The sequence below is a fragment of the Paroedura picta genome, chromosome 4 (assembly GCF_049243985.1).
Source record: "Paroedura picta isolate Pp20150507F chromosome 4, Ppicta_v3.0, whole genome shotgun sequence".
NCBI classification, from domain to species: domain Eukaryota; kingdom Metazoa; phylum Chordata; class Lepidosauria; order Squamata; family Gekkonidae; genus Paroedura; species Paroedura picta.
This window is the reverse complement of record NC_135372.1, coordinates 59,778,032-59,801,745: the sequence shown is the minus strand read 5'-3', so window position 1 is coordinate 59,801,745 and position 23,714 is coordinate 59,778,032. Positions and strand designations below refer to the sequence as shown.

General features: G+C 39.0%; 1 protein-coding gene across 6 annotated transcripts in view; it reads right to left on the bottom strand.

The window, feature by feature from the left end:
* The window catches only part of HFM1 (helicase for meiosis 1), a 68,902-nt gene extending 45,995 nt beyond the window's left edge, over nucleotides 1-22,907 (bottom strand). Inside the window, exons 1-9 of one of the 6 annotated variants that reach the window (XM_077333045.1) lie at nucleotides 22,753-22,907; nucleotides 19,735-19,830; nucleotides 19,061-19,173; nucleotides 17,362-17,404; nucleotides 12,188-12,453; nucleotides 9,131-9,178; nucleotides 6,024-6,094; nucleotides 3,523-3,655; nucleotides 389-540 (exon numbers count right to left, since the gene is read on the bottom strand). In XM_077333045.1, coding sequence (XP_077189160.1) covers nucleotides 389-540; nucleotides 3,523-3,655; nucleotides 6,024-6,094; nucleotides 9,131-9,178; nucleotides 12,188-12,453; nucleotides 17,362-17,404; nucleotides 19,061-19,173; nucleotides 19,735-19,796 — 888 coding nt within the window. In that variant the 5' untranslated portion in view covers nucleotides 19,797-19,830; nucleotides 22,753-22,907. Of the gene's footprint in view, nucleotides 1-388; nucleotides 541-3,522; nucleotides 3,656-6,023; nucleotides 6,095-9,130; nucleotides 9,179-12,187; nucleotides 12,454-17,361; nucleotides 17,405-19,060; nucleotides 19,174-19,734; nucleotides 19,831-20,161; nucleotides 20,265-20,322; nucleotides 20,392-21,110; nucleotides 21,151-22,752 lie in introns of those variants that run through there. The other 5 variants (XM_077333047.1, XM_077333048.1, XM_077333046.1 and 2 more) reach the window with 5 other exon arrangements.
* Between the last annotated feature and the right edge of the window lie 807 nt (nucleotides 22,908-23,714).

Sequence of the window (23,714 nt, the reverse complement as noted above, 5' to 3'; positions counted from 1 at the left end):
TCCATATATTGGCGACAATCCAGCCCAAATCTCTGGAGGACCTCACCCAGCAACATCATGTAAATGATAAAGAGCATAGGAGACAAGACGGAACCTTGCCAGATCCCAAAGACCAAAGGTCAAGGAGCTGAGCAGCGGTTCCCAGCTTTAAAACCACTAGCAAATTGTGCCTCCCAATCTCAGCCCAGAAAGATAAACCAGATACCTTGGTTAATAGTGCTGAAAGCCAGGAGAATCTATCCCTATCACCAGCTTTTCCTCCTTCCCTCCCCCAGCAGTCTTTCCCCAGGAAAGCTTTACCCTATTCTAGTATCAGTAAGAAATTATTCTTATGTATTAAAAAGCATCTTTTTAAAAGGGAAGCTTGCAAGACATGTGTGAAACCTACTGGTGTAGTCAAAATAATGTGAGCATGTTGTATTTCAAATAAGTCATCCATTGCTGTATCTCCTGTTAGTTCCTTACAGACAAGTCCAATGGGTTCAAATTTTTGTTTCCAGTCCTCAAAACGCTGACTGCAGAGAGCTTTTATTGGAGCCACTATAAATAAAGAGCAGTGAGGAAAAAATAAAAAATGTCATATTTAAACAAATCTCTAAATAACATGAGGTTTTCAAAAATTCTCCTATTCTTTCCTCCCAAGCTAACAGTACATTCCTAAACATAGAATCATAGAGTTGGAAGGAACCTTCAGGGTCATCTAGTCTACCCTTTGAAGAATGCAGAAAACTCAACTACTTGCCCATCCACAGTGACCCCAATTCCATGCCCAGATGATGCCCCCCTCAAAAAAAAAAAAAAAACCAAAAACAACCCAGAATCCCTGGCCCAGGTCACCTGGAAATAATTCCCCTCCCAACTCCAAAGGGGCAATCAACATTTTGCTGGCCATGCAAGGGCCACAACAACCCACCACCAACACAACCTGCCTAAGGTAACAAATAATTAACAAGCATCCTTTGGCTGCGATCTGTCAACCAGTTATTGATCCACCTACATACAACATTTTACCAATTTGTCAACAAGAATATCATATGGAACTTTATTAAGAGCTTTACTGAAAGCTAGATAATATGTCCACAGCATTGCCTTGATCCAGGAAGGAGTCAGTTTTTTAATATAAGGTTAGTCTGACATAACTTGTTCTTGAGAAAGGCATGCTGACGCTTAGTAATCACGGTCATCTGTTCTAGCTGCTCAAGGACCGACTGTTTGATGATGTGTTCTAAAATTTTGCCAGGTATTGACATCAAGCTGATAAGTCGGTAGTTACCCAGATCCTCCTTTTTCTCTTTCTTGAAGATGGGGACATTTGCCAGCCTCCAATCTTCTGGCACTTCACCTCTTCTCCAAAAATAATGGACAGAGATTCAGAAATTTTATCTGCAAGTTCTTTTAGTACCCTCGGAAACTAGGTGTTTATGGCCTACCCTACAGTGATCCTAAGCTGCAACTCCCATTTTGCATCACATGGTAAGATTTGAGCATGATTCCCCTCACAAGAGAAGATTGAGAAGTAGGAATTGAGCAGTTCAGCCATCTCTTCATCACCTGTTACAATTTCACTTTCTTATCCCCACAGTGGTCCTATCATGTCCTTACTCTTTTTCTAACTTTGAAGATAACTAAAGAACTTTTTTTGTTGTGTTTAGCATTTCTCGCTAGCCTAAGCTCCTACTGAGCTTTAGCTTTTCTAACACTTCCTACAAGGATCGGTTATTTGTTTATCCTTGGTTATAAGGCCCTCCTTCTATTTCCTAAATTATAGTAGTCTTTTTTATTACTCAATTCTTCCGAAAGCTGTTTATGGAGCCACCCTGGCTTCCTCCTGTTTTTCACTCTCAAGGGAATTGTTTAATTGTGCCTTCAGTATTTTACTTTTAAGAAATTCCCATTCCTCTTGAACTCCCATCTCCTTAAATTTTTCTTACCATGGGATTCTACCCAGCATAACTTTAAATTTGTTAAAATTTGGTACCCTGAAGTCAACCAACATGTCTGACTACATACAGCTTTTCTGTTCTCCAAGACTGTAAATTCCAAAATAACATGGTCACTATTATCAAGTGTGCTCACTACTTTCACCTCATCAGACTGCGGACCCCCGAGTTGCCCACTCCACTTTATCAGAAATGAAGATGTCAGCAAGAGAAGTCAAGAATTTATTGGACCTTTCATTTTTAGTAGAGTTGGTCCAGATATCTGGGTAATCGAAATCACCCATGACGACTGCATCCTGCCTCTTTGAGAACTTTGTAATCTGGTCTAGGAGCATCTCATCCAATTACTCTGCCTAGCCTAGTGGGCTTTAGCAGACTGCCTTAATAATACCATTATTATTTCCTACTCCTTTTATTTTTACCCAAAGACTCTCAATTGACCTTCCATGCTCAGACACATGTATTTCCTCACAAGTATACACATTCTTTACATATACTGCTATTCCTCTCCTTCTTTATTTGTCTATCCCCGAGTTCCCTGCAACCTGCAACCTTTCCAGGTCCTGGGGAGAGGGAGAGGTCATCCGCAGAGTTCTTCCACTCCCACCCCCAATCCCTTTGTATTCCTGAATGCAATGGGCTGTCAGGATCACATGATCACTGCCATGATTTATACTTGACCTGAGTGGTTCCATCTTGTATCAATGTGTGTCTGTTTCACTGACTCTGTAACAACCCTGAACTGTCTGTTTGATTTAGTTCCTTGTAACAATTATGCAAGACTATATTATCTCTGGGTGGGGTAGCTGTGTAACATCCAAGGCCAAGAGAACCCAGTTATCTCTCCTGGAAAGGAGCCCAGGCTGGCACCTGAAGGTGGGGGCTTTTGCTCCCTGGGAAAATGTACAGTTTGGGGCAGGAAAGAGAACCAGTAAAAGTGATTGCTTTTTGTGTATTGATTAGATTTGACTACGAAAGTCAAGGATACTGTGGCACAGTATCTCCTGTTTAGCAATAAAGCTTTCTATTAATTCAGAAGACTCGTTGCTAGTCTGTCAGCCCTGACATGGGCTTTGTCTCTAGTTTATAAATATTTTGTTAAACTTTTGAAGATCTACTTGCAGACACATCTTATTCATCATATGGTAAAGCCAATATGTGAATGAAGATCAGCTCTACCTTACACTTGCAGCTGATCCTAGGAAGGCTTTTGGTGAGTGTTCTAGGAGCACATGGTTCTGCTGGGATGTGTTTCTTTTCTGAGTGTGGCATGGCAGCTGCCTGCTATTGTCTAACTCCTGGAGATGGAGTTTGACTCTGCAAGAGGCACACAGGTTTCCTGGGTGCTTACAATCCAGGGTTTCAGAAATAACAAGAGCTTGGAAGTTCAGTGAGGTCAAGGAGAACAAGACAGAACCCCTCTGGTCCAACTTTCTTTAGACAGTATGTACAAGTTCCACATCAGTTAGGAGGGTGGTGTGCCACAGTATCCTTCCTGCTACAGAAATCTGCACAGATACATTCTTGAGCATTAATAATAATAATAATAACAACAAATTCTTTCAAATTATAGCATACTTACTATATACAATTTTAATATTTAGCCAGGGCATTGGCACTTTGATTAACAGCCTGGTAATTGCAAGCTCAAACATCACAGTTTTTCCAGAACCAGTTGGAGCACAAATCACAAAATTTCTGTCTGTATAAAGGAGCTGGGGGGGAACATAGTAGTAAATGCAACATACACAGTTGGGTGCATCTGTTCTAACTAATCTACTTAGAAATACTGATGCACAAGGAATTTACTGTTTCAGCATTGATGACGTATTACCAAATCACAGCTAATACAGTTTTTCAAAGATTATTTTTTTGTGTTACCAGATGTGAACTTTTTATTTTGTATGAGAGCAAAAAGGTAAAATAGAAGCAATACTTTTCCCCTTGATATCTGCCACTGAATAATTATGAAGAATACGTGGTGCAGCAACTAAGGCCATTATGCAGCAAAGACTGATGCAGTATTACAAACACAAAAATATTTTCAAGTCCCAGGAAAATGCAGCACTCGTAGAAGTATATGGGCATTGACAGAAGTATACAATAATTTTTGATCTTCAACAATATTTTCAGAAGAAATTCCAAATCATTATAACAAAAGTGGAGTGAAAACTATTCAAAACATACTCAATGAAACAAGGTCACATCCTGTAACAGACTTAATTCTACAGAATTCTTAACAGCATATCTTACATAAGTGATGAGTTCAAAGATTCTGAAACTCCAATCTAATCTAATGCTGAGATCTAATGTTCTCTAACCTAATCTAAGCTAATGTATTGATGGCTTCCAAGATGGAACCAGTGATTTTTACTCTGGGGCAGCTGACGAAGAAGAGAAATATTTACAATTTCCTGAAAGCGCTGAGAGGCAGTGAGAAAAGCAGGAGATGCCTTAGTCAGTGCTGTAGAAGCATGCAGTTGATTTAATAGCTGTTCCTAGAGAAAGAACAGGCTGTTGCAGTCAATAAAATGAGGTATCCAATAAGCATCTGCATGTCTGTATAATTATAACAAAGGCATCTCCGTGCCTTTTATTCTGCCTTCTGTTGCTTGCAGGCAAGATATAAACTCCCCACTCACTAGGGTTTTCAAGTCTCCAGCATCACAAACTCTGAAACTCATGACTGATGTCATGGCACGTCCTGGTAATGTCACATGGATTAGTATCGTGAAAGGTAGTACTTCCATATATGGTGTATGTAAATCTGTGAAGCCACATTTGTGATTTTGAAGAGATATAAAATTCACCACACAAATTTTAAAAACATAGACATTAACTTTGTGGTAAAGTTACCAGCTAAACATGAAAGAAAGAAAGAAAGAAAGAAAGAAAGAAAGAAAGAAAGAAAGAAAGAAAGAAAGAAAGAAAGAAAGAAAGAAAGAAAGAAAGAAAGAAAGAAAGAAAGAAAGAAAGAAAGAAAGATGTAACCGGATACATGAAAAATCAAACTGACGATGGCAAGGATGCAAACATGTTCTCTTTATTTGTAAAATAGCATGCACAAAGCCAAAATGAGCCCCAAAAGAAAATTGCTTGTTTTCAATGTGTACCTTCATCAGTGGCGCTGAAGCATAAATATACGGATACTTAGAATTTGTACTACATTTGTGTAATAAAGCAAATCAATCATTTAAACACTAGCCATGCCTAGGCTAAGTAAGATAGGCAATTTTCTTCCAGGGCTCATCTTGGCTTTGTGCATGCTTTTTTACAAATAAAGAAGAACAAGTTTGCATCCTTGCCATCGTCAGCTTGATTTTTCATACTTCCATCTATTCCATGGCTGATGGGTCTGTCTCTTGGTTGCTTGCCTCTTAAACATAAAATGTAGTGTTTAAGTGCCAGTTTACAGTGTCCCAACTCCAATTTACACCTGTAGTAGTTACCACAGACAGGCATAGGTAGTCTTAAAAGAAGCCATCAAGTGTGTGGGCTATCTGACTGTCCTGTGTTTTCAACTTGTTAATGTATATTGAAACCCTGATGAAAATCTGAGAACCTGAAGGCAAAGCTTAGGACCTAGTGACCTTAATGCTCTCCCTGAATTGTAGTGCTGGTCAGCAGATCCAACTTGCATACTGCTTTACCAGCCGCCACTGACTGCACCTTACTGCAAATGCATGCTCAATTATTGCTATGGTTGGTTATGATATGATGATGCATTGCTTTGTATGCTTTTCTTAAGCACTAATTTCACTTGATGATACAGCAAGCAAATAGTTCAGACACTGCACTCCTACACTTCTCTCTCTGCAGGGAAATAGTCTACCCTCTATGCATGACAGTCTACCAGTATACCCCTAAACACAGTTACAACCATCAAATTCCTTTGTAGTCAATGGGTTTAGAAGGGCCTAGTTTCATAGCATTGCCCTATTCTCTTCAATTTAGTGAGTCACAAGTTGCACAGGCTTAGTCTGGAGGAACAGGACAGTAAAATTTTATGAAATTAGCAACAAATACTTACATTGTCATAAATGTATGAATAATAATAATAATTTAAAACTAATCTATACTTACATCATCCAGAGCCTTGGACTGAATGTAATTAAAATATGGGAACTCTTTGAAAATATTTCTAAACTGAGCAGCTTAAAATCATAGTAAGGAGTCAAACTATTAACTGAAGAATCAACAAAAGTATAACTTTACAAAAGTATAACTATAGACTTTCTACTTTTATGTATTTGTTCAAAGGCTTGGAAATATTTTAGTTGTAATAGAAAATTTCCAGTTAATTTGAAGCCATTGATTTTCTTTAAAAATCTAACAAGAAGACAGGAATTCATAGGAAAAGCAGAAATTCTTGCAATAATGATTTACTTATCAAACTTCAATACTATTTATCACTTTAAGAACACAAAATCCATTATACATACATTAGTTAGCAATAGCCATTAACACAATGAACATTTATAAAGTCAAAAGTATATTTTAAAATGTTTTGCAGTGAAGTAATAATTACAAAAATACCCAGTTTTGCTTATTTAACTTTTTTTAGCTGCCTTTCAACCTTGTGGCACTCGGGGGACTTACAGGGCTTTTCTGCACGCGATAAACATAGTGACATGCTTACCTTATGAAGACGCTATATTATGGCCTCCTGCAACTGGCCAGCAAACTGCTTGCTACATCCGCCATTTTAAAGCTAGTTGGGGAATCTCATAAATAAGATTCACCCTCCTAAAAACCGCTATTCCCCCAGTGGACAACTAGTAGGTCACAGCAAAAGAAACGTATGGAGATGAAGAAGCGCTATCTCACCCCCAATGTCCCGCCCTCACACCCGCCTCCCTATTTTGAACAAAAATGGAGAACAGCCTGGAGCAACGAATAAGCAGACAAACGTGCAGGTGATGCCAGAAATCCTCCCTAAAGTTGTGACACAAAGCATGCCTCTCTGAAGTCCCCCCCCCAAAAAAAATCAAGAATGAGACTAATTTTTAAAAGTATCAAAACTCATGATTCCATAAGAAGTGGCATTCAAAAAGCACTATGCATCTATTATTAGATGCATACTAATACTTCTCCATTTAAATGCATATGCATCTATGATTAGATGCATATGCGTTTAAAAGGAGAAGTATTAATTTTAAAATATTAGCGGGCATCGCGGAACCTTTAAAAAATGAAGAAAGGGGATTGGCTGCCTGGATTGATTGACAGGCGGAAGAGAGTCACGTATAAAGCATGTTGCTCTCTTCCGCCATTTCCAGCAGCATTTGTGGAACATAAAAAGCATGAACAGGTGGCAGACAAGAACGAGACAGCAAAAAGGTGCAGAGTGGCTGGGAGGCGCGATAATAGTTAGCACTACACTATTCAGCTGGCGTAATGCTATTTTTCCTGATGTGCGGAAATACCCACAATATAAATAAAACAATAGTTATAAAAGACATGCAAAATGACAGCTTGAAATCTCAATTAGGATAACCAAGTAATAAAAACTAAATTAGTCCAAATACAGTTCTAAATAAAACTGTCTTTAGTTTTAGAGATGAAGACACATCCTAAACATAGTTTAGTTTATAAGTAATCCTGCTTTTCACATGCAGAGGGAAAGACACAAAGCCTTCTCGTCTACCCTTCAGCAGCAGCAGCTGGTCATTCTTACACAAAAGCTGACAGAAAAGACTGAGGACAAAGGAGGTTAACCGTCTCTTCCCTTCCTAACTTAAACCGAGCTCTTCCAGAAACTTATCTTCCTATTTTTTTTGAGGGCGCTAGAAGCTTTTGCCATTATAAATATTAATTCTTTTCAAAGTTGATTTTGTTATATTTACATGAAGCAATTTAATGCATCTCATGAAGTAATGCAAACACTACACTGCAGTTCACATTTTGTCTTGATCTGCACATTAAGCAATATAAAAAAGAGCTCCGGTTCTTTCTGGAACATACAGAGAACTTAATGTATGGTACATGACCTGTGCTTCAAAGGTACTTTGTATTCTCTTTCTTTATGAAGAGGTTGCACAGAGGAAGCATACAGTAGTGCATACGCATAGACCTCAAGTCACAAATGACCATACATATAGAGAATGAAGATACATGGAGAACAGGCTTCTAGAATCATGCAGAGCTCTTTTAAGCTTCAAGCTCTAGCCCAATCAAGAGTCTAATACCTATTAGAAAATCTCAAAAATTATCACATCAGTTATCCACTAGATTGTACCATACACCCATTCATTCATTTATAATATGCACTGGCCTTGTGAATGTGTGTTCAAAATCCATGGAAGGTTCTAGAAGCAAAAGACATGCAGCAACACTGTTGGAAAAAATGAAAAGGTCTTGGGGAAAAACATTTTTTCTTAATTTTTCTGTTTCTCTCCCTCCAGGCTTTCACATACCTTCTAATAATGAAAAATATCCCAAGGTAGTACTGAAATACCTACTAGTAAAATGAAAAATATCCCAGGCTACTCTCTCCATCCTGGGATGTTATCAAGTTCCAATTCCTCCTAAAATCAGAACATAGACTAGGAAGAACAACAGAAATTACGCTATCAATAAAGCAGTGCAGAGAAAAATCCTATTAAAAACATTTTAAAAGCCTTAAGTAGATCTCTGCAGCAGCCAGAAACCTACCTGTGGTTCATGAGCTACACTGTGATGACCTCAGTATGAGATCATGGTGACCGTAGTACAATGAGTCTATTCACACTTTCCTATTTTGCCAATAAATTGGAATCTTCAGAGTATAACCAGATTTGTAAAGTATTTCAAAAAGCATTATAACTTAAAACTAAAAAGAGGTACAGAAAAATGTTTCACAACTATGATTTTAAATCCTGGTTAGGAATTTTGGACTGTAGGGAAAAGAGCAACTGAGTGCTTATATTAGGATGTTATGATAATGACAAACTATATTTAGCCACAAAAGCAAAAGTCAGTATCAAGTAACATGTGAGGCAAGTAAGGAGGAAGAACATGAGCCCAGGTTCTTTTCCATGAAACCAAGCCATTGTCTATGGCAATATCTGAAGCATTCCTAAAGCTGAAATTTTATACATACTTAATCAGTAGCAAGCCACGTGTAGTCCAGTGGGGTTTCTGAGAAAACATGTTAGGATTATGTTTCATATCATATCTTAAAAATGCAGATCACAATATATAAAGGATACGTATTTCAGTCACAGGTCGCAAAACCATCAATTCCTTTTTAACTGTTCCTAATGAATGAATATTTGTTTTCATTATCATATATATCAAAAGCACACAAAAAATACAATTTCTGTACAACTTGGAAAAACACCGATTTGTATGTGATACGCTTTTCTATACAATTTATCTTATGTGCCAACTATACATTCAACAGATACATTAAGGATGGAACATCCTTACCACTGATACATCTCCATAAATCATGTAACAGTGATGCTGCAAGTGAATACACTAGCTTTTAAGAGAGGTCTGAATTTATCTGAGAAGAGAAAACTGTCCAGAGGTCTAACAGAAATCTAGGAAAGTATAGGCCAGTTAAGTCTAACATCTGATCTGGATAGATGAACAGAAAATGTTATTAAAGATAGCAGTATTAAGCATGCAGAAGAAAAAAGCCTAAGGGAAAATCAATATACCCTCCACAAAGAGAAATGCTGCCTCACTAGCTTTGAAGTTTTTTCAGAGGATTAAGCATGTGTTTAAGGGTGCCCCAGATATACTAGATCAGTGGTCCCCAACCCCCGGTCTGGAGACCAGTACCGGTCCATGGATCAGTCAGTACCGGGCCGCGGCTCCTCCTCGTCCTCCTCCCCGGCTGCTGCTTCAGGGGCTGCCCTGCCACTCTGCTGCCAGCTCACCTTTGGTGCTCTCCAGTGGCTGCCATGGCTGGGGCTGCCCCTCGGCGTGGCACTGCACAGCTGCTGCTGGCAGCACCCCCAGTGGGCGGCAGAATGTCAGAGGCACCGGCGGAAAAGCAAGGGGAGCAGGGGCTCAGGCGGCAGTGACGTCCTTCAGCAAAAGACTACCCCCCCCCGGGCCTCAGTAAAATTGTCAAGCATTGACCGGTCCCTGGTGATAAAAAGGTTGGGAACCACTGCACTAGATAGTTGGTTGCCCACAAGGTTTCTGACCAGGTCCCTCACTGAAGATTCCTAAGTAAAATTAGCAATTATGGGGTAGGAGGATGAGACAACCTCTGAAGAAGGCAACATCAGAGGAATGCCTTTATGCTCTGTTTGTTGGACTTGTAGAACAATTAGTACCCATAAATGTGCACGACCTCTTATGAATTACAAACTGGTTAAACAATAGGAATAAATTGGCAGTTCTGCCCATGAAAGGAATAAAGAAGGGGGTCCCACATGAATCAGTATTGGGAATGGAGCAGTTTAATTTTATAATAAATTATTTGGAATTGTATAGTGACTATGTTTACAGATGATAATCAAGAGGATCACTCTAATCTGGGTGACCAACAATGTGGCAAATTATTTCCAATACTGAACAGTGCAAGATGATGCACACTGGAACAAAAAAATACTTGTTATATGATTTAAACTGGCTGAATCTGAAAGACACCTTAGGTTACTAATAGAAAGTCTGATGAAAATGTGCAGTCAGTAGGCAATGGCAGAGAAAAAGGAAAACTCGACATTAAGGGATCAAAAATAAAACAGCCAAATATTAATGCCCTTATATAAAACTAAGAGTGAGTCCTCGTTTAAATACTACATACAGTACTAGTTACCAGATCTCAAAAAAGGTATTGCAGAAGTAGATGAAGTGCAGAAGAGAGCAATGAAAATTATTAAAGAGTTGCAGTCCCTTTCCTATAAGGAAAGTGACATGACAGAGACTTGTAAAATTAAGCACAGGAGAAAGAAAAGGAATAGGAAGTACTTTTTTTTCCTTCCTTCACTATACTAGATTTCAGGGGTACCCAATTATGGTGATGGGCAATAGATTCAGGATGAACAAAACAAGCTATAGCACTTCTTCACTCAATGAGTCATTACATCAGCTCATATTCACCTGTTTGTGGCTGAAGATATTTTAAAGACTTCAAGGCTTCCCATATCCTGATTTATTCTGGGGATAGGGATAATTCCTGGAAGTCAAGCCTGTCTTGTCATTTCTATGTCTACAAAGATACCATATTAGTATGGATTAAATGCTGAATTTTTATCCCTAACCTGAATTTAGCATAGAAATTAAAAGAAGAGAGGAATTCCAGAATCTGTTCCCTGTCAATTCACAAGTATGCCCTTCCTCTTGTTTCCCAACTTCCAGTTGCTATTTAATGTAGTCGCCCCTCTCTTTGGCCTGTCAGTACACGTGACATTCAAAGATCCTTTGAAATAACAAGGCCCAAGAAATTTTCAACCACACCCATACATGTTTTGATATTAAGCTACCGTGGCATTCCATTAACCATTCACAACTGGATTTTCCTGTGAGCACAAGACAATTCAGTTGTTAATGACTACCATAATAGCATGATAGCACAAAACCTAACAACATGTGAACGGCATTTCAATTGCTGTCTTTCCTAGGTAGGTGTGTTCCAAGGCAAAATCCAAAATGGAAAAAGATTATTTAAGTCAGTAAGAGAATGAGCAAAGAACAGAGAATAAGCAAATAAATTAAAGAATCAGCAAAGAACAAATTAGGAAATGCCAAATAGAAATGGAAATTTCTAAAGGGTACTTCAGAGATTAAGAGTCATTTTACCATATTCTTTCCCCACACCAGTGTATAAAGGAGGGGAAACAGTTGCTTAGGGGAAGAGAAAATCATTCTAGATTACAACAGTACAACATGATAAAATATAAGGAGAAATGAGAAAGAGAAACTAGGACAAAGGAAGAAATGGAAAGACAATGCATAACTTTCTTTTCATCAGTTGCCATGATTGTATCTGCCAATCTTATTGTCCCTCAAAACAACCACACACTAAGCTCTTTGAGACATACATTTAATTATAATTACTTGCATTTAATTTACTTTTAAGTAAACTTTTTGTGAATAACATCTTTTCTTCTAATCTGCTTCTATCCTTCTACATGAATACTATGTTATGTACTTGATATTACTCAAACAGATTTAACTGTTCTGTATTTTTTGATTCTGTCTAGTGTACAGTTCATGAATATACATTATTCATAGATACTGCATGCAGACTATATTGTAATAAACATTTTGCAGAAAAAAATTATAGAGTAAATCCATAAATTTACCTTCTACACTAGAGCTCTTTGAAACACAAGGAAATGACTGTACTTTTTCAATTCCCTCTCCATTTGCAGAAACAGAAAAAATATCATTTACACTAGGCAGATTAAAACCTGAACATTGTGCGATCTGTGTATTATTTTTCCATAGATCTCCCATTTTCATCCCTTTGTTGTTAGAAATATTACAGTATGCATCTATTCCTCTCTTTGTGTTGGTGTTCTCCTTGCAGTCTGTATTTGCATATGTATAATCAGTTGGTTGAAATAAACTATAACAAATGCAAAAGGATGTTTTCATATTATACACATGCATGCAAAATACACTCTCTTTTAAGACCATTATAATATTGTGTAGTTTCCAACACCTGTTAAAAACAAAATCAGATTTTGTTACCCAGCAAGCTTAATACAGTCTTGCATGGCATCTTTCCAGATGTGTGTCAAGCTATTCAGCCATTATGTTGGCAATCATACAGGAATGTTGGATATTCTGAGACAGTCACAAATTGTATTCAAGAATATAAATTTAATTCCATTCAAGTATTGAAACACTGGAACTTACCTGAAGGTTTCTTTCCTTCAGTGGGGAGAAGTCATAAAGCTGGTTAGGTCATGCCTCCTCTTGCTCCAGGCAGGGTTATATACATTGCTGTAGGAGTCTCCTGAACAGAAGGGAGCTGACCCTCCAGTTATTATATAGCCCAGCATCTTGCCCATTTAATGATTCTTTTAAGAGGAGGATAGGAAGTGGATGGCTTGCCCCACTAAAGAAAAGAAACGTTCAGGTAAGTTTCAATGTTTCATTCTCCTTCAGTGAGGGAAGTCATCTAAGCTGGTTATATAACCAGGTAATCTGAACAGGTGGGAATTCCATAACCATAAATGCTCAAGAAAAAAAAGGCATTTCAGTGGTGCTGCTATAGCACTGAAGAGCTATATTGGTTTAGCGCTATAGTGCTCAACTTAGAAAGTTCAACAAAAACTCACAAGGTGAAATGGGAGGGAATGCTATGGATATTTTAAAAAGCACACCACAGCAATTCAGAAGCACAACAAAGGGGGGAAAAGCAGTTCCCCACAGAGGCAGCTCAACCACACTTTGCTAACCCAAAGCACGTGAACAGGTAAATAAATTATACCAGCAGCCAATTAATAAAACAGGCTTGTCTGAAATGTCAGAAAAATCCATTAGCAACCAGTTACTAAAATGGAATACAAATGCAGTTTGAAAATAGCCTTCCAGTGCTTTAACCACACATTTCTTTTGACCACTACATTAGTCACTTGTGCTCTGACACAAAATTGCATGGCATCATGATATGCATCTGCTGCAATTTCTGCATCTCTTTTAATTTTTAAAAGAAATCTCTTAAATAGATCAATATCCAGATCCTGAAGAAGACTGTTGGCCCAGAACACAATACTCTGGTGCAGTTAGACAATACAGTAGAAGCCCTAATTGCAACATAGAATCATAGAATCATAGAGTTGGAAGGGCCATACAGGCCATCTAGTCCAACCCCCTGCTCGACGCAGGATTAGCCCTAAGCATCCTAAAGCATCCAAGAAAAGTGTGTATCCAACCTTTGCTTGAAGACTTCCAGTGAGGGGGAGCTCACCACCTCCTTAGGCAGCCTATTCCACTGCTGAACTACTCTGACTGTGAAAAACTTTTTCCTGATATCTAGCCTATATCGTTGTACTTGAAGTTTAAACCCATTACTGCGTGTCCTCTCCTCTGCAGCCAACAGAAACAGCATCCTGCCCTCCTCCAAGTGACAACCTTTCAAATACTTAAAGAGGGCTATCATGTCCCCTCTCAACCTCCTTTTCTCCAGGCTGAACATTCCCAAGTCCCTCAACCTATCTTCATAGGGCTTGGTCCCTTGGCCAAATACATAAAAGTATTTATGCAATTTTAAGGGTTTTTATTTACTGAATCTTTCACGGCATTACTCCAACTTTCAAGGGCACTGTTCTAGAATGAGGAGCAACCATTGGGGTATCAATTAGTGGGACCTTAAGGTCTTCCATGGTATCTACCAATTATCTTTTTTCAGGGGGGGGGATTGGGGGGAGGGAGTGTCTAGTTAATTTAAGGTCAATATTGCCTTTTTAGTAAATGCTGCAATTATTCAAGTTGAAAAAACCTAGTTAAGCTGTCCTGTGACTCAGAGTCCTCACCTGAATTCTCTGTCAGAGCTGGCTGCAATGGATCCCTTAGTTGAGGGGGGCTCTCCCATTTCTGAATCTAAGCCTGGGACAACACTGTCCCTAAAATGAAGACTCATCTTTGGATCACTTGCCTCTCCAACTAGGCTGTGAAAGAGGAAGATCTGTTTTCCTCCTCAGAGACCCCTTCATGATGGTTAATTTTGCATCTAAAACCTGAAAATAATTTAGATAAGAGCAAGGCCTTCCAAGTAGAAGAGGATTTTACAGAAAGGGAGGGGGACCTTCTTTTTTGGCATCTACTTTGTCCATATTCTTGGCCACTAGTCATCACTGGATTGCCGTCAACCATATTACCAGTGGGGCAAACATTCCTTGACAATTGGACCTCAGTAGTTCACATAAGTGTTGATAACATCACTTGGTACAAGGGGGACCAATGTGGTGTGCAGGCTGAATTCACCATTTGGGAGAAACAAGGTTTAAAAAGGCAGGGGGAGAAGACATGGATGCCATGTAGAGTTTATCAGGCCTTCAGGCATGCTTTAAATAGTCACCAACAAACTTTGTGGCAGTGGGGAGAGGACCTGTGATTGGCCATCATGGTTTGGCCGAAAACAGCACTTGGCTCAGGCATTCCCTGCTCAAGTGGTGGTGTTACTAGGCAGCCAGGTCTGAGTTATCAATCTTGGAGAGGATCAGGCAGTATGCCAACACGCTGTAGTCAGTGTTTTTGCAGTCAGGAAGACTGATGTTGTCAGCTAGGAGTCTCATAGTGTCAAGCAGTCCATGATCCGAGGCAGGCAGATACAGACAGAATCATGTATCATTCAAAGCCAGAGCAGGCAGGAGTCCAACAAGGTCAGGGAACAGTCCATACTTTGTTGGCAGGCAGAAGTCAGGCAAAACCAGTTATCAGCAGGCAGGTGTCAGGCTTGGAAACTGACTTCACTCCTGGTGCACAGGTGTGGATGTGATAGCAGTCTCATTTTGTACCCAGTCATTTTGTACCCTGATTGAGATTGTGCCTGGGCTTCAAATAGGACTGTCTGAGGAACAGACACAAATCCTGCCATGGCTTATGCAAGGAGTTCTTGTCCCTCAGTCCCCATCCTGTGGGAACTCAGCTTACAGTTCCTTGCCATAACAAATGGCTAGTTGGGTACTTTCTTTTGAGACTTAAGTCATGCCCCTGTCTCTTCCTCCCCTGCTCAAGAGACTCATTACTCTCCTGTGTCTCTGTTCTTTCCCCAACCTCTTGGCCTGTGCCCAGCTGTTCTTCATCAAGCAGCTGATCTGCCTCCCCTGGCTTTTCTTTATTGCCTTCTGTCTCATTTCCAGACCCCACGGGCTTGACTCATGACCAGCCCAGCTGTATAGCCACCAGTCTTGGGATATGATGCACAATCTTCCTATTTCCACTAATCAAATGGGAGGGGGAAACTCACATCCAGACTTGCCCAAGCCATGCTCTGTGGATCCAAAAGCTTCCTTTTTTAAAAATTATATTTTATTGAAAAGATAAAGTAAAACATAAAAGTTCAGGGGGGGGAGAAAAAATGTTTTTTTCCCATTACAAAGACACATACAGCTACCAATTAATCCAAGCTTATAACATTACTTACTTAAACTAAAATTATTACAAATTTATAACAAAGAATCTTTTTTCCTATTCTCTGAAAAGCTGTCCTTTATCATCAACAGTGGTGTACCTAGCTGATTTTGCACCTGAGGCAGCTGAGCAGGTCTTAGTGACATGGGGACAGGGTTTGGTGATGCAGTATGGGGGGGACATGAACCCCATAGCCACCCTGCATCCTGGCCCTGTCCAATCGCCCACTGTCTTCCCCCTGGGTGGTGGCTGCGGGGCCAGCTGCTTCAGGCCAGGAGTCCCCCATCAATCTGTAGTGAAGGCCATGGGGGGTTGAGCTAGTCTGGAAAGGCATCAGGCACTGTGCTGTCATGGAGAGCACAATGCCCCACTTTGGGTTCATGGTCTCCAAATGGACTACCACCCCAGTCCATTGTCCTCCACCCACAGGGGAATGCACAGGGGTACCCAGGGGCACCGGCAGGCCTCTCACAATTGCAGCAGGCCCCTTTCAATGGCAGGCGGGGCACGGGTTGCAGCTTCCATGGATGTCTCCTGCACCTCCCTATCAAGTGGAGCTCAGAGCACATGCCCTGGCTGCCACCCCCTGGATATGCCTTTCATCATCAACTCCAATCTAAGAAGGAGGTTTTTGGCATTGGCAGCATTAAGGTAACAGAGAGACCCAAAGCTTTTGGTCTTCCCGTTTTTGCAGTGGGGGCAGCCATGATTTTTGATCCCTTACTTGCCATCTCTAGTCCCAAAGCTTCAGACAGGAGAAGCTTTTCTCTAATTTTTTTTTTTATCATACTGGGAACATTGTCTTTCTCTATTGAAAGGAGTTCCAAAAGGGTAAGCTTTCCTTCCCCAAATACTGGAACTAGACTCCTGCTGAAACTGCCAGGCTATTGAAACTAGAGGGTCAGCCTGACCCAGGAGACTCATATAAGAATTTGAATAATCCTGCCTAGAGCAGGAGGAGGTATGACCTAACCAGCTTGAATGACTTTTCCGCTGAAGGAGAATGGAAATGTTGTGATTGACATTTACATGTGAGACAGCAAAACTATAAAAAATAAAAATGAAGATGAAGATGCCACTGACTACCTTTTTACAGGATTTTAACAGTGAATACAGAAGTTCGCTATTGCTTTACTAAAGTAATAAACTAAATCCTGTGTTTAAATCCTTGTAAAAAGGGTAGTGCCTAGAGCAAATCTAATTTCTATACTAAAACATCACAAAAAGGAAATATTCTGTTGTTTCTTACATTCAAAAGAATAGTAATGAAAATGCCTGCCCTACTAAGCACTTTCATTTTAAAGATCAAATTCAGTTTTTGACAAATGTATCTAAAACAAAATGCGTTCAGTATTTGATGAATTATTATACTTGGCTACAAAAAAGCTCGTACCTTTTCCTGAATGTTGAGCAGGTACTTTCATCATCATATTCATCTAGAAAAATTAATTATTTCTTGAAACACATTAACTCTTTATTCATACTGATCAAGGTTAAAATGAAAAAATATTAAATCAATTATATTCTTTGCGCTGGAAGTAGTTCTAATTTATCTCTCCTAAAGTTAGCTACTGGTGGTTTTTGCTCATTATAATTTATAACAAAATGCACATATTGACACATTTTATGATTTGATCCCCCAATATTACTTATGGTTTATAATTATTCAGACATATGCCACCAAAAGAAAAACATGCAGAATATCAATTGTCTGTTAAATCAATAAAATGAGCAATATTATTTCAAAGAAAAATTATTTTATAGTGCCTTCCCATTGTTCAGTGATAACTACAATGTGTGTCTTATTTGTAATGTTTTTCATTTCATGGGACAAGACTCATATTTAAAATGTATTTAAATTGTACTTTCCACAGAACCTATATGAATTTCATAAGGGGATGAAGTATGTGGCAATTTATTGCACAATGAAAATCCCAGTAACAAAAACAACTATTCCCTGTCATTCTCCCAAGCCCATAAAAGCCCTCTTGGATCAGACCAGTGGTCCATCTTGTCCAGCAACCTGTCTCTCAGTGGCCAGTTACTTTGAAGGCCCCAAAACAGCCACAGAGCCCAAGAGCAGCTTGTGATGCTGCTTCCTGGCACTGACACTCAGGCCCATTCTGCATGGTAATGGCTGCACCAGGCCACCGCCACGCACTCGGGTGCCGAAATGTGTCCTCCCAGGAAAAAAAGCAGCAACGGAAAAGTTCTGCCACGTGGAGGGGGTGCCAGCAGGATTTTATTATTTTTAAGGAGAGTGGGATTGTATTCCACACACTCCTACCTTCTGGCAAAATAATGTCGTGGTCCACCCCGTGGTGTGGCAAAGCACCGCAAAGCTGACCAGGGCATTCTTTGCCCCTTTTGGGACACCATAGGGCGGGGAGGAACCAGGACTCGAAGGCCAGGCTCTTCCCTGTCCACATGGGCCTGCTGCGGGAAAAGCCCTGATGGCCCCCACAGCAGCTAAGGGAACACAGATTCTCCCACATTCCCATAGCCCAGAGTAACTGAGGACCTGATCTGCAGCAGGGAGGGGCCTGTCCAGTGGCTGCGTCATGTAAAGTGGAAATTTGCCCCGCTTCCATATGACCTCCCCCTTGGCCTTTTCAACCTGTACGGAATCAGTTTCAGAGGTTTATTGCCTCTGAATGTGGCAGCTCTCTTAGCTAGTAGGTCTGCAAGTTTGTTCCTGTAGGTCAATGGATCCCCAAAATGAGAAGGCAGCAAAGTAGTCACCTGCAACTAAAAGTAAGAATGGGCAAAAACCTTCCATTTTCCATAACCAATAATGGTGTTCTGCCAAAAAAAAGAAACACACACACATACACACACACACACACAAACAAACCCCCTGCTGTTGTGACAAGAGAACGGCACTTTCAGACCTGGGCCTTTCTCTCAGGGTTCAAGATGATTCTCAATGGCTGGGCAACTAAAATGGACTGCTTCATGGGAGAGATGGCTCAGATATTATTCATTCTGGGGCAGTACACAAAGGCTGAGATAGCTGAAGTAGGCAATTACATATTAATTCTTAAGGTCTCTATTAGTTCTTAAGATCTAAAACTAAGTACAAAACATTTTACCTTGTTGGTTATTTTTTTCAAATTCAATTTGTAGATTTTGAGCTGGTGGAATTTCCAAACCAGATGGAACAGGTGCAAAATACCAGTTTGTTGGCGTTTCATTTTCTAGATATCTGTTTCCAACGTATTAACACGAAACAAAAAAAAAATAGGTGTTTCCTACCAAGTTAATGATAAACTACAAGATAACATATTGACTGTTGCATCACCTCTAAATTATCCCTTTCAAAATTATGCTTGATGTGTCAAATGTAAATGTAAAGCTTCTGTCAACCTACTTTAAAGAAATGTGAATTTGATATGCAGTGGAGTACAATTGTATGACTACGAGAGCAATTCTAAAGAGGTCTACTCAGAAGTACTCTGATATTTTGTGATATTTTGTGATATATATTGTATATTGGTTTCAATTCCAAAGGCAGGGCAATAAAATATCTGAATGTATAACATCTTAATGTTTCCCAAAATGTTAAATAACTTAAAAACTAGGATTGGAATATAAGAGTCTGCAATTATTTTCTGTGGAATATGAAAATAGAAATACGGAGTATCAATTTTTCTAATGATTGATGCATTCTCGATTACAAGATGCTCATTACAATAGCTCATTAAAGTAAAAATATTTTACTGAAATATTATGACAGAGCTAAGCAAGGAAAAAAGCACTAACTTACTCATGTTTTTCATCTGGTCCTTTAAAAAACAAACTATCCAACGAAAAGGTTGTGTCCATCATTGTTTGAAAAAATAAGATTTCGGTTGTCAATAAACTGTAAAAATAATGGGAATTAATTTTAATAATCGTGATCTGCTTGTAAGTAAATATAAACCTTTAAAAGTTACAGTTTACAATAAATATTGTGAAGATCTCATTATATGATTAGTTTCCTTTCAACCTTCATACATAGAAGGAAGTCATCTATGTCTAATGCAAGATGCCTCTCTATTTGTTCTCCTAAATCTGAACCAAGCAACAAGCAATCTAGGCATTTAAAACCGCACATATAGAATTAAATGACTATGGATTCCATTTATAGATTTGCACCAATTCACTTAATATTTGGCTGTAGCTACTCCCACCCCCACCCTCTAAATTTTCACCTCAGAAAAGTCAAATCACATTTCTTCTCAGATAATCATGTTGACTTCCACTGCCTGCTTGAAATGGTGAAATCATTTGGTGACAAGCTGGAAAGGCTTTTACCTCAGTCAAGCACTTTGAACCGTATTAAAAAAACAACAACAACAACAACCGATTTCACCTTTTTTCTCTTTTGACCAAGCAGGGACTGTCATATACAGAAGGTCAGACAGCTTTAATAAGAAGCCTTTTAAAAGTATCAAAAATATTAGGGAACAAAGGGCACAGGGGTGAGGGATTCTGGGAACTGTAGTTCCTTAAGAAAGACTGTTCTTTCAAAAGCCTTGCAAGGCCTCATTCATTTTATTTATTTATATTCATTAATATTCTGTCTTTCTCCCAGAGGAAACCCAAAGTAGTTTACATCATTTTCCTCTCCATTTTTTCCTCACAATGTTGTGAGGCAAGTTAGGCTGAGAGTGATGGACCAGAAACACATTTAGAATTTAGTTTCACATTATGTGGCAATAACTTAACAAATATAACTGAATCCTTAGCTATTCAAGGACTGATAAGACAAGCCAAAAGACACAGGAGGGGAATATATTACTTGGAGCAATTGTGAACAAAGCCCTTTTGTGGAACAGTTAATGATGATTTATCTTCCAGAAAAGTCCATTTATCTGAAATACAGGAATTAAAGGAGTAATCCCAACTCCATGTAATATGGAATTCCTTCACCAATAGCAGAGGAACATTGTGATCAATTAAATGAAGTGTGGATTGTCTTTTAAATATTAATTCTAAAATATACACAGGGCTACTGTTACAGGTTCTTTGTGGAGGGCTCCTCCCCTAAATGTTCCACTTTCATGATGGTGTGGTATATTACTCTATCAGAAGAACCTCAGGCAACATACATGTGCATTAGTAAAACACATGGTTGAATTGGCTGGAAAAAAAAATTACCACTTAAGCTGGGGCAATTGACCCAACTTCCTGATGCCGCCACCTTGAGGGCAACTACCAAAGAAAACAACTGAATAACTAGAAATGTATTAAATGTTCCAGTTAATGCCTTGTCAGCAGTCATGAAATTCTAACTGTCAGAAACTATACACAACCAAACACTAACACATGATCATAGTATGTTTGCCTCATGTATACAAGTATTATGGACAATATCCTGTGAAAGCACTTTTAGCTCTAGTAATTGCATTGGCATAAAATTAGACAATTCCCTGTGAAATCAATGAGAAATAAAAGGACTTTACTTTAACTGGATTGTACCCAGTGTACTTTTGGAATCTGCTTTCCCTTTTCTTAACATTAAACACTGTGCTCTCCAATTCTTTTGGCCTCAGGCAAATTTCCATCTTAGTTTGCAACATCTGCTTTTAGCTGACCAGACTTTAAAGATTAAAGCAACCATACAAACTGTTCATTTTTCAGAGCTTTTTTTTCTTAGAGACTCTTCCCAAGATGGCATCTCCCTCAACTTACAAACACACAAATCACATAAAATATATAGCAAAGCAGCCTCTCAACAGCTCTGAGACAGTTTAATTTTTGATTTCCCCCAAGCCTAACATCTGATCAGCCATATGTTTGGAGTCTTTTCAGCTCACAGAGATCACATAACAAGCCACAAACCTACATGTTTTGGAGCAATGTGACTAGAAAAATCACGAACACCAGAAAGTCATGGGTCAATGATCCATGCAACAATAGAATAAGACATATCCCAACTATGTACAAATCTGTTAAAAGCCTGAGAAGTTCTTTGGAAGTTTCCCATTGAATAAAAAACAAACAAACAACACAGGAGTTTAAGCTAGCAATCCTAAGGAGTCCCAGTCAGGTCTATGGAGAGGAACTTACTTCCAGGAAGTATTTTTAGAATTGCGCTGCAAAACATCAAGACTGAATCATCACAAAATATTTAGCGGGAAACAGGGCTTTAAGAAAAATGTCACTGGCTTTTTACACTGATGTGTACTGGAGTGACGTCTTTATTCTTTTCAACAAGAAATTATAAACGTTATTTTATTTTCTGTGGCAGATGATGGCATCCTAAAACTACTTTCCTCGGTGTAAACCACATTGAATAGACCTGAGAGCAGGATTCCGGGCAGATCTGTTTAGGATTGCGCTGAGATTAAAGCCTTCAGAGTGAGTACTATTACTAGCTGGTCTACTTTTTATTATGCCCAACAAAGTCTTAATGCTCAGGTCCTTTGTTTAATTGGCCAGCTCCTTAACATTAGCTTTAACATTAACAGTAACCCCAGTCAACATTTTTATTGTGAAATTGTTTATAGTTTTTCAGACCATGTACACAAATGAAAGATTAAGTCAGTACCCAGTCTTTTTTACAGCTATGTCCTGCAAACACTTATATACCTGAATAAGCTTACTCATGCAAGTAGTTCCATTGAAATCAGTCGTGTGCATAAGTGTTTGCCAAATTGGGCCCTAAGAGAACTAAACACAGCTCCCTCTGGACCCCACCAATACTGTTTGTATGTCAGCCAGAGGGAATCCCCCAAGAGTGTTGCAAACCTCTCCTCTCCTGAGAATGAACACAGATTTTATGCATCACTGCACTTACTCACGCCTGCTCAAGAAATTCACATGCTGAAGCTTGTATTCCAAATGGCAGAATAGTTTTCAATCTTATTTTCCATTTTAGATTATTTTTTCTTGCAGCTTTTCATTTTCTGTCCGAATCAACTTCTGTAAAAGCAACATGAGCCTTTTAAAGTGCAAACTTGTTCCCTCCCCCTCAAAAATATAACACACTAGAGGTGCAATTCTATGCACACCTATCTGCGAGTAAGCCACTTCTGAACGTACTGGGATTCATTACAGAACAGTCATGACTCCGATTGCACTATAAGGAATGGTAATATAATAGTAATAAATCCACAAATAGAAAGTTCAGTTTTCACTGTTACAACGTTTAGCATAGTTTCTCATATCTACATGCTACAATACATACCACTAAGCACAGAAATGACAATATTTCTGTACCTGTGCACATTGGTTCAGTTTGGACCTCAAACCATGGTTTATGTTTGAAAATACAGGATAAACAATGGCTTGGAGCTACTTATCTGTTTTCATTTTCCTCCCTGTTCCAAGTCCCTTAGTCTTCAAAATCAGAGCAACAAAAATAAGGTTTGTTGCATTTTAATGAAACAAAAAAAGAAAAAACTGCCAGGTGATAAGTAATAGATAGAATTCATTTGTTGTATATAGTTCCAGCACCAGGTGAATGTTCTGATTCTCCCTGACAAACCCTACATGTAGGGACTTCTTAAAATAAACCTATTACTTATAACTTGGCATTTTTTCCTTTTTGTTTCGTAACATATTACTGAGTACAACCTACTTTTTTTTCTTTATCCTTGTTGCATTGTAAACCATAATAAGAAAAAAGCATAGTTTATTAGCCCATTTCAAGCCACAGTTTCTTATTCTAGTTTGGTGACTTCCCAGAATATATGACTCATCAATTCAAAGATCATAGTCAAACTTACTTAACCCAGTTATGGTATGTCTAGGGTTACC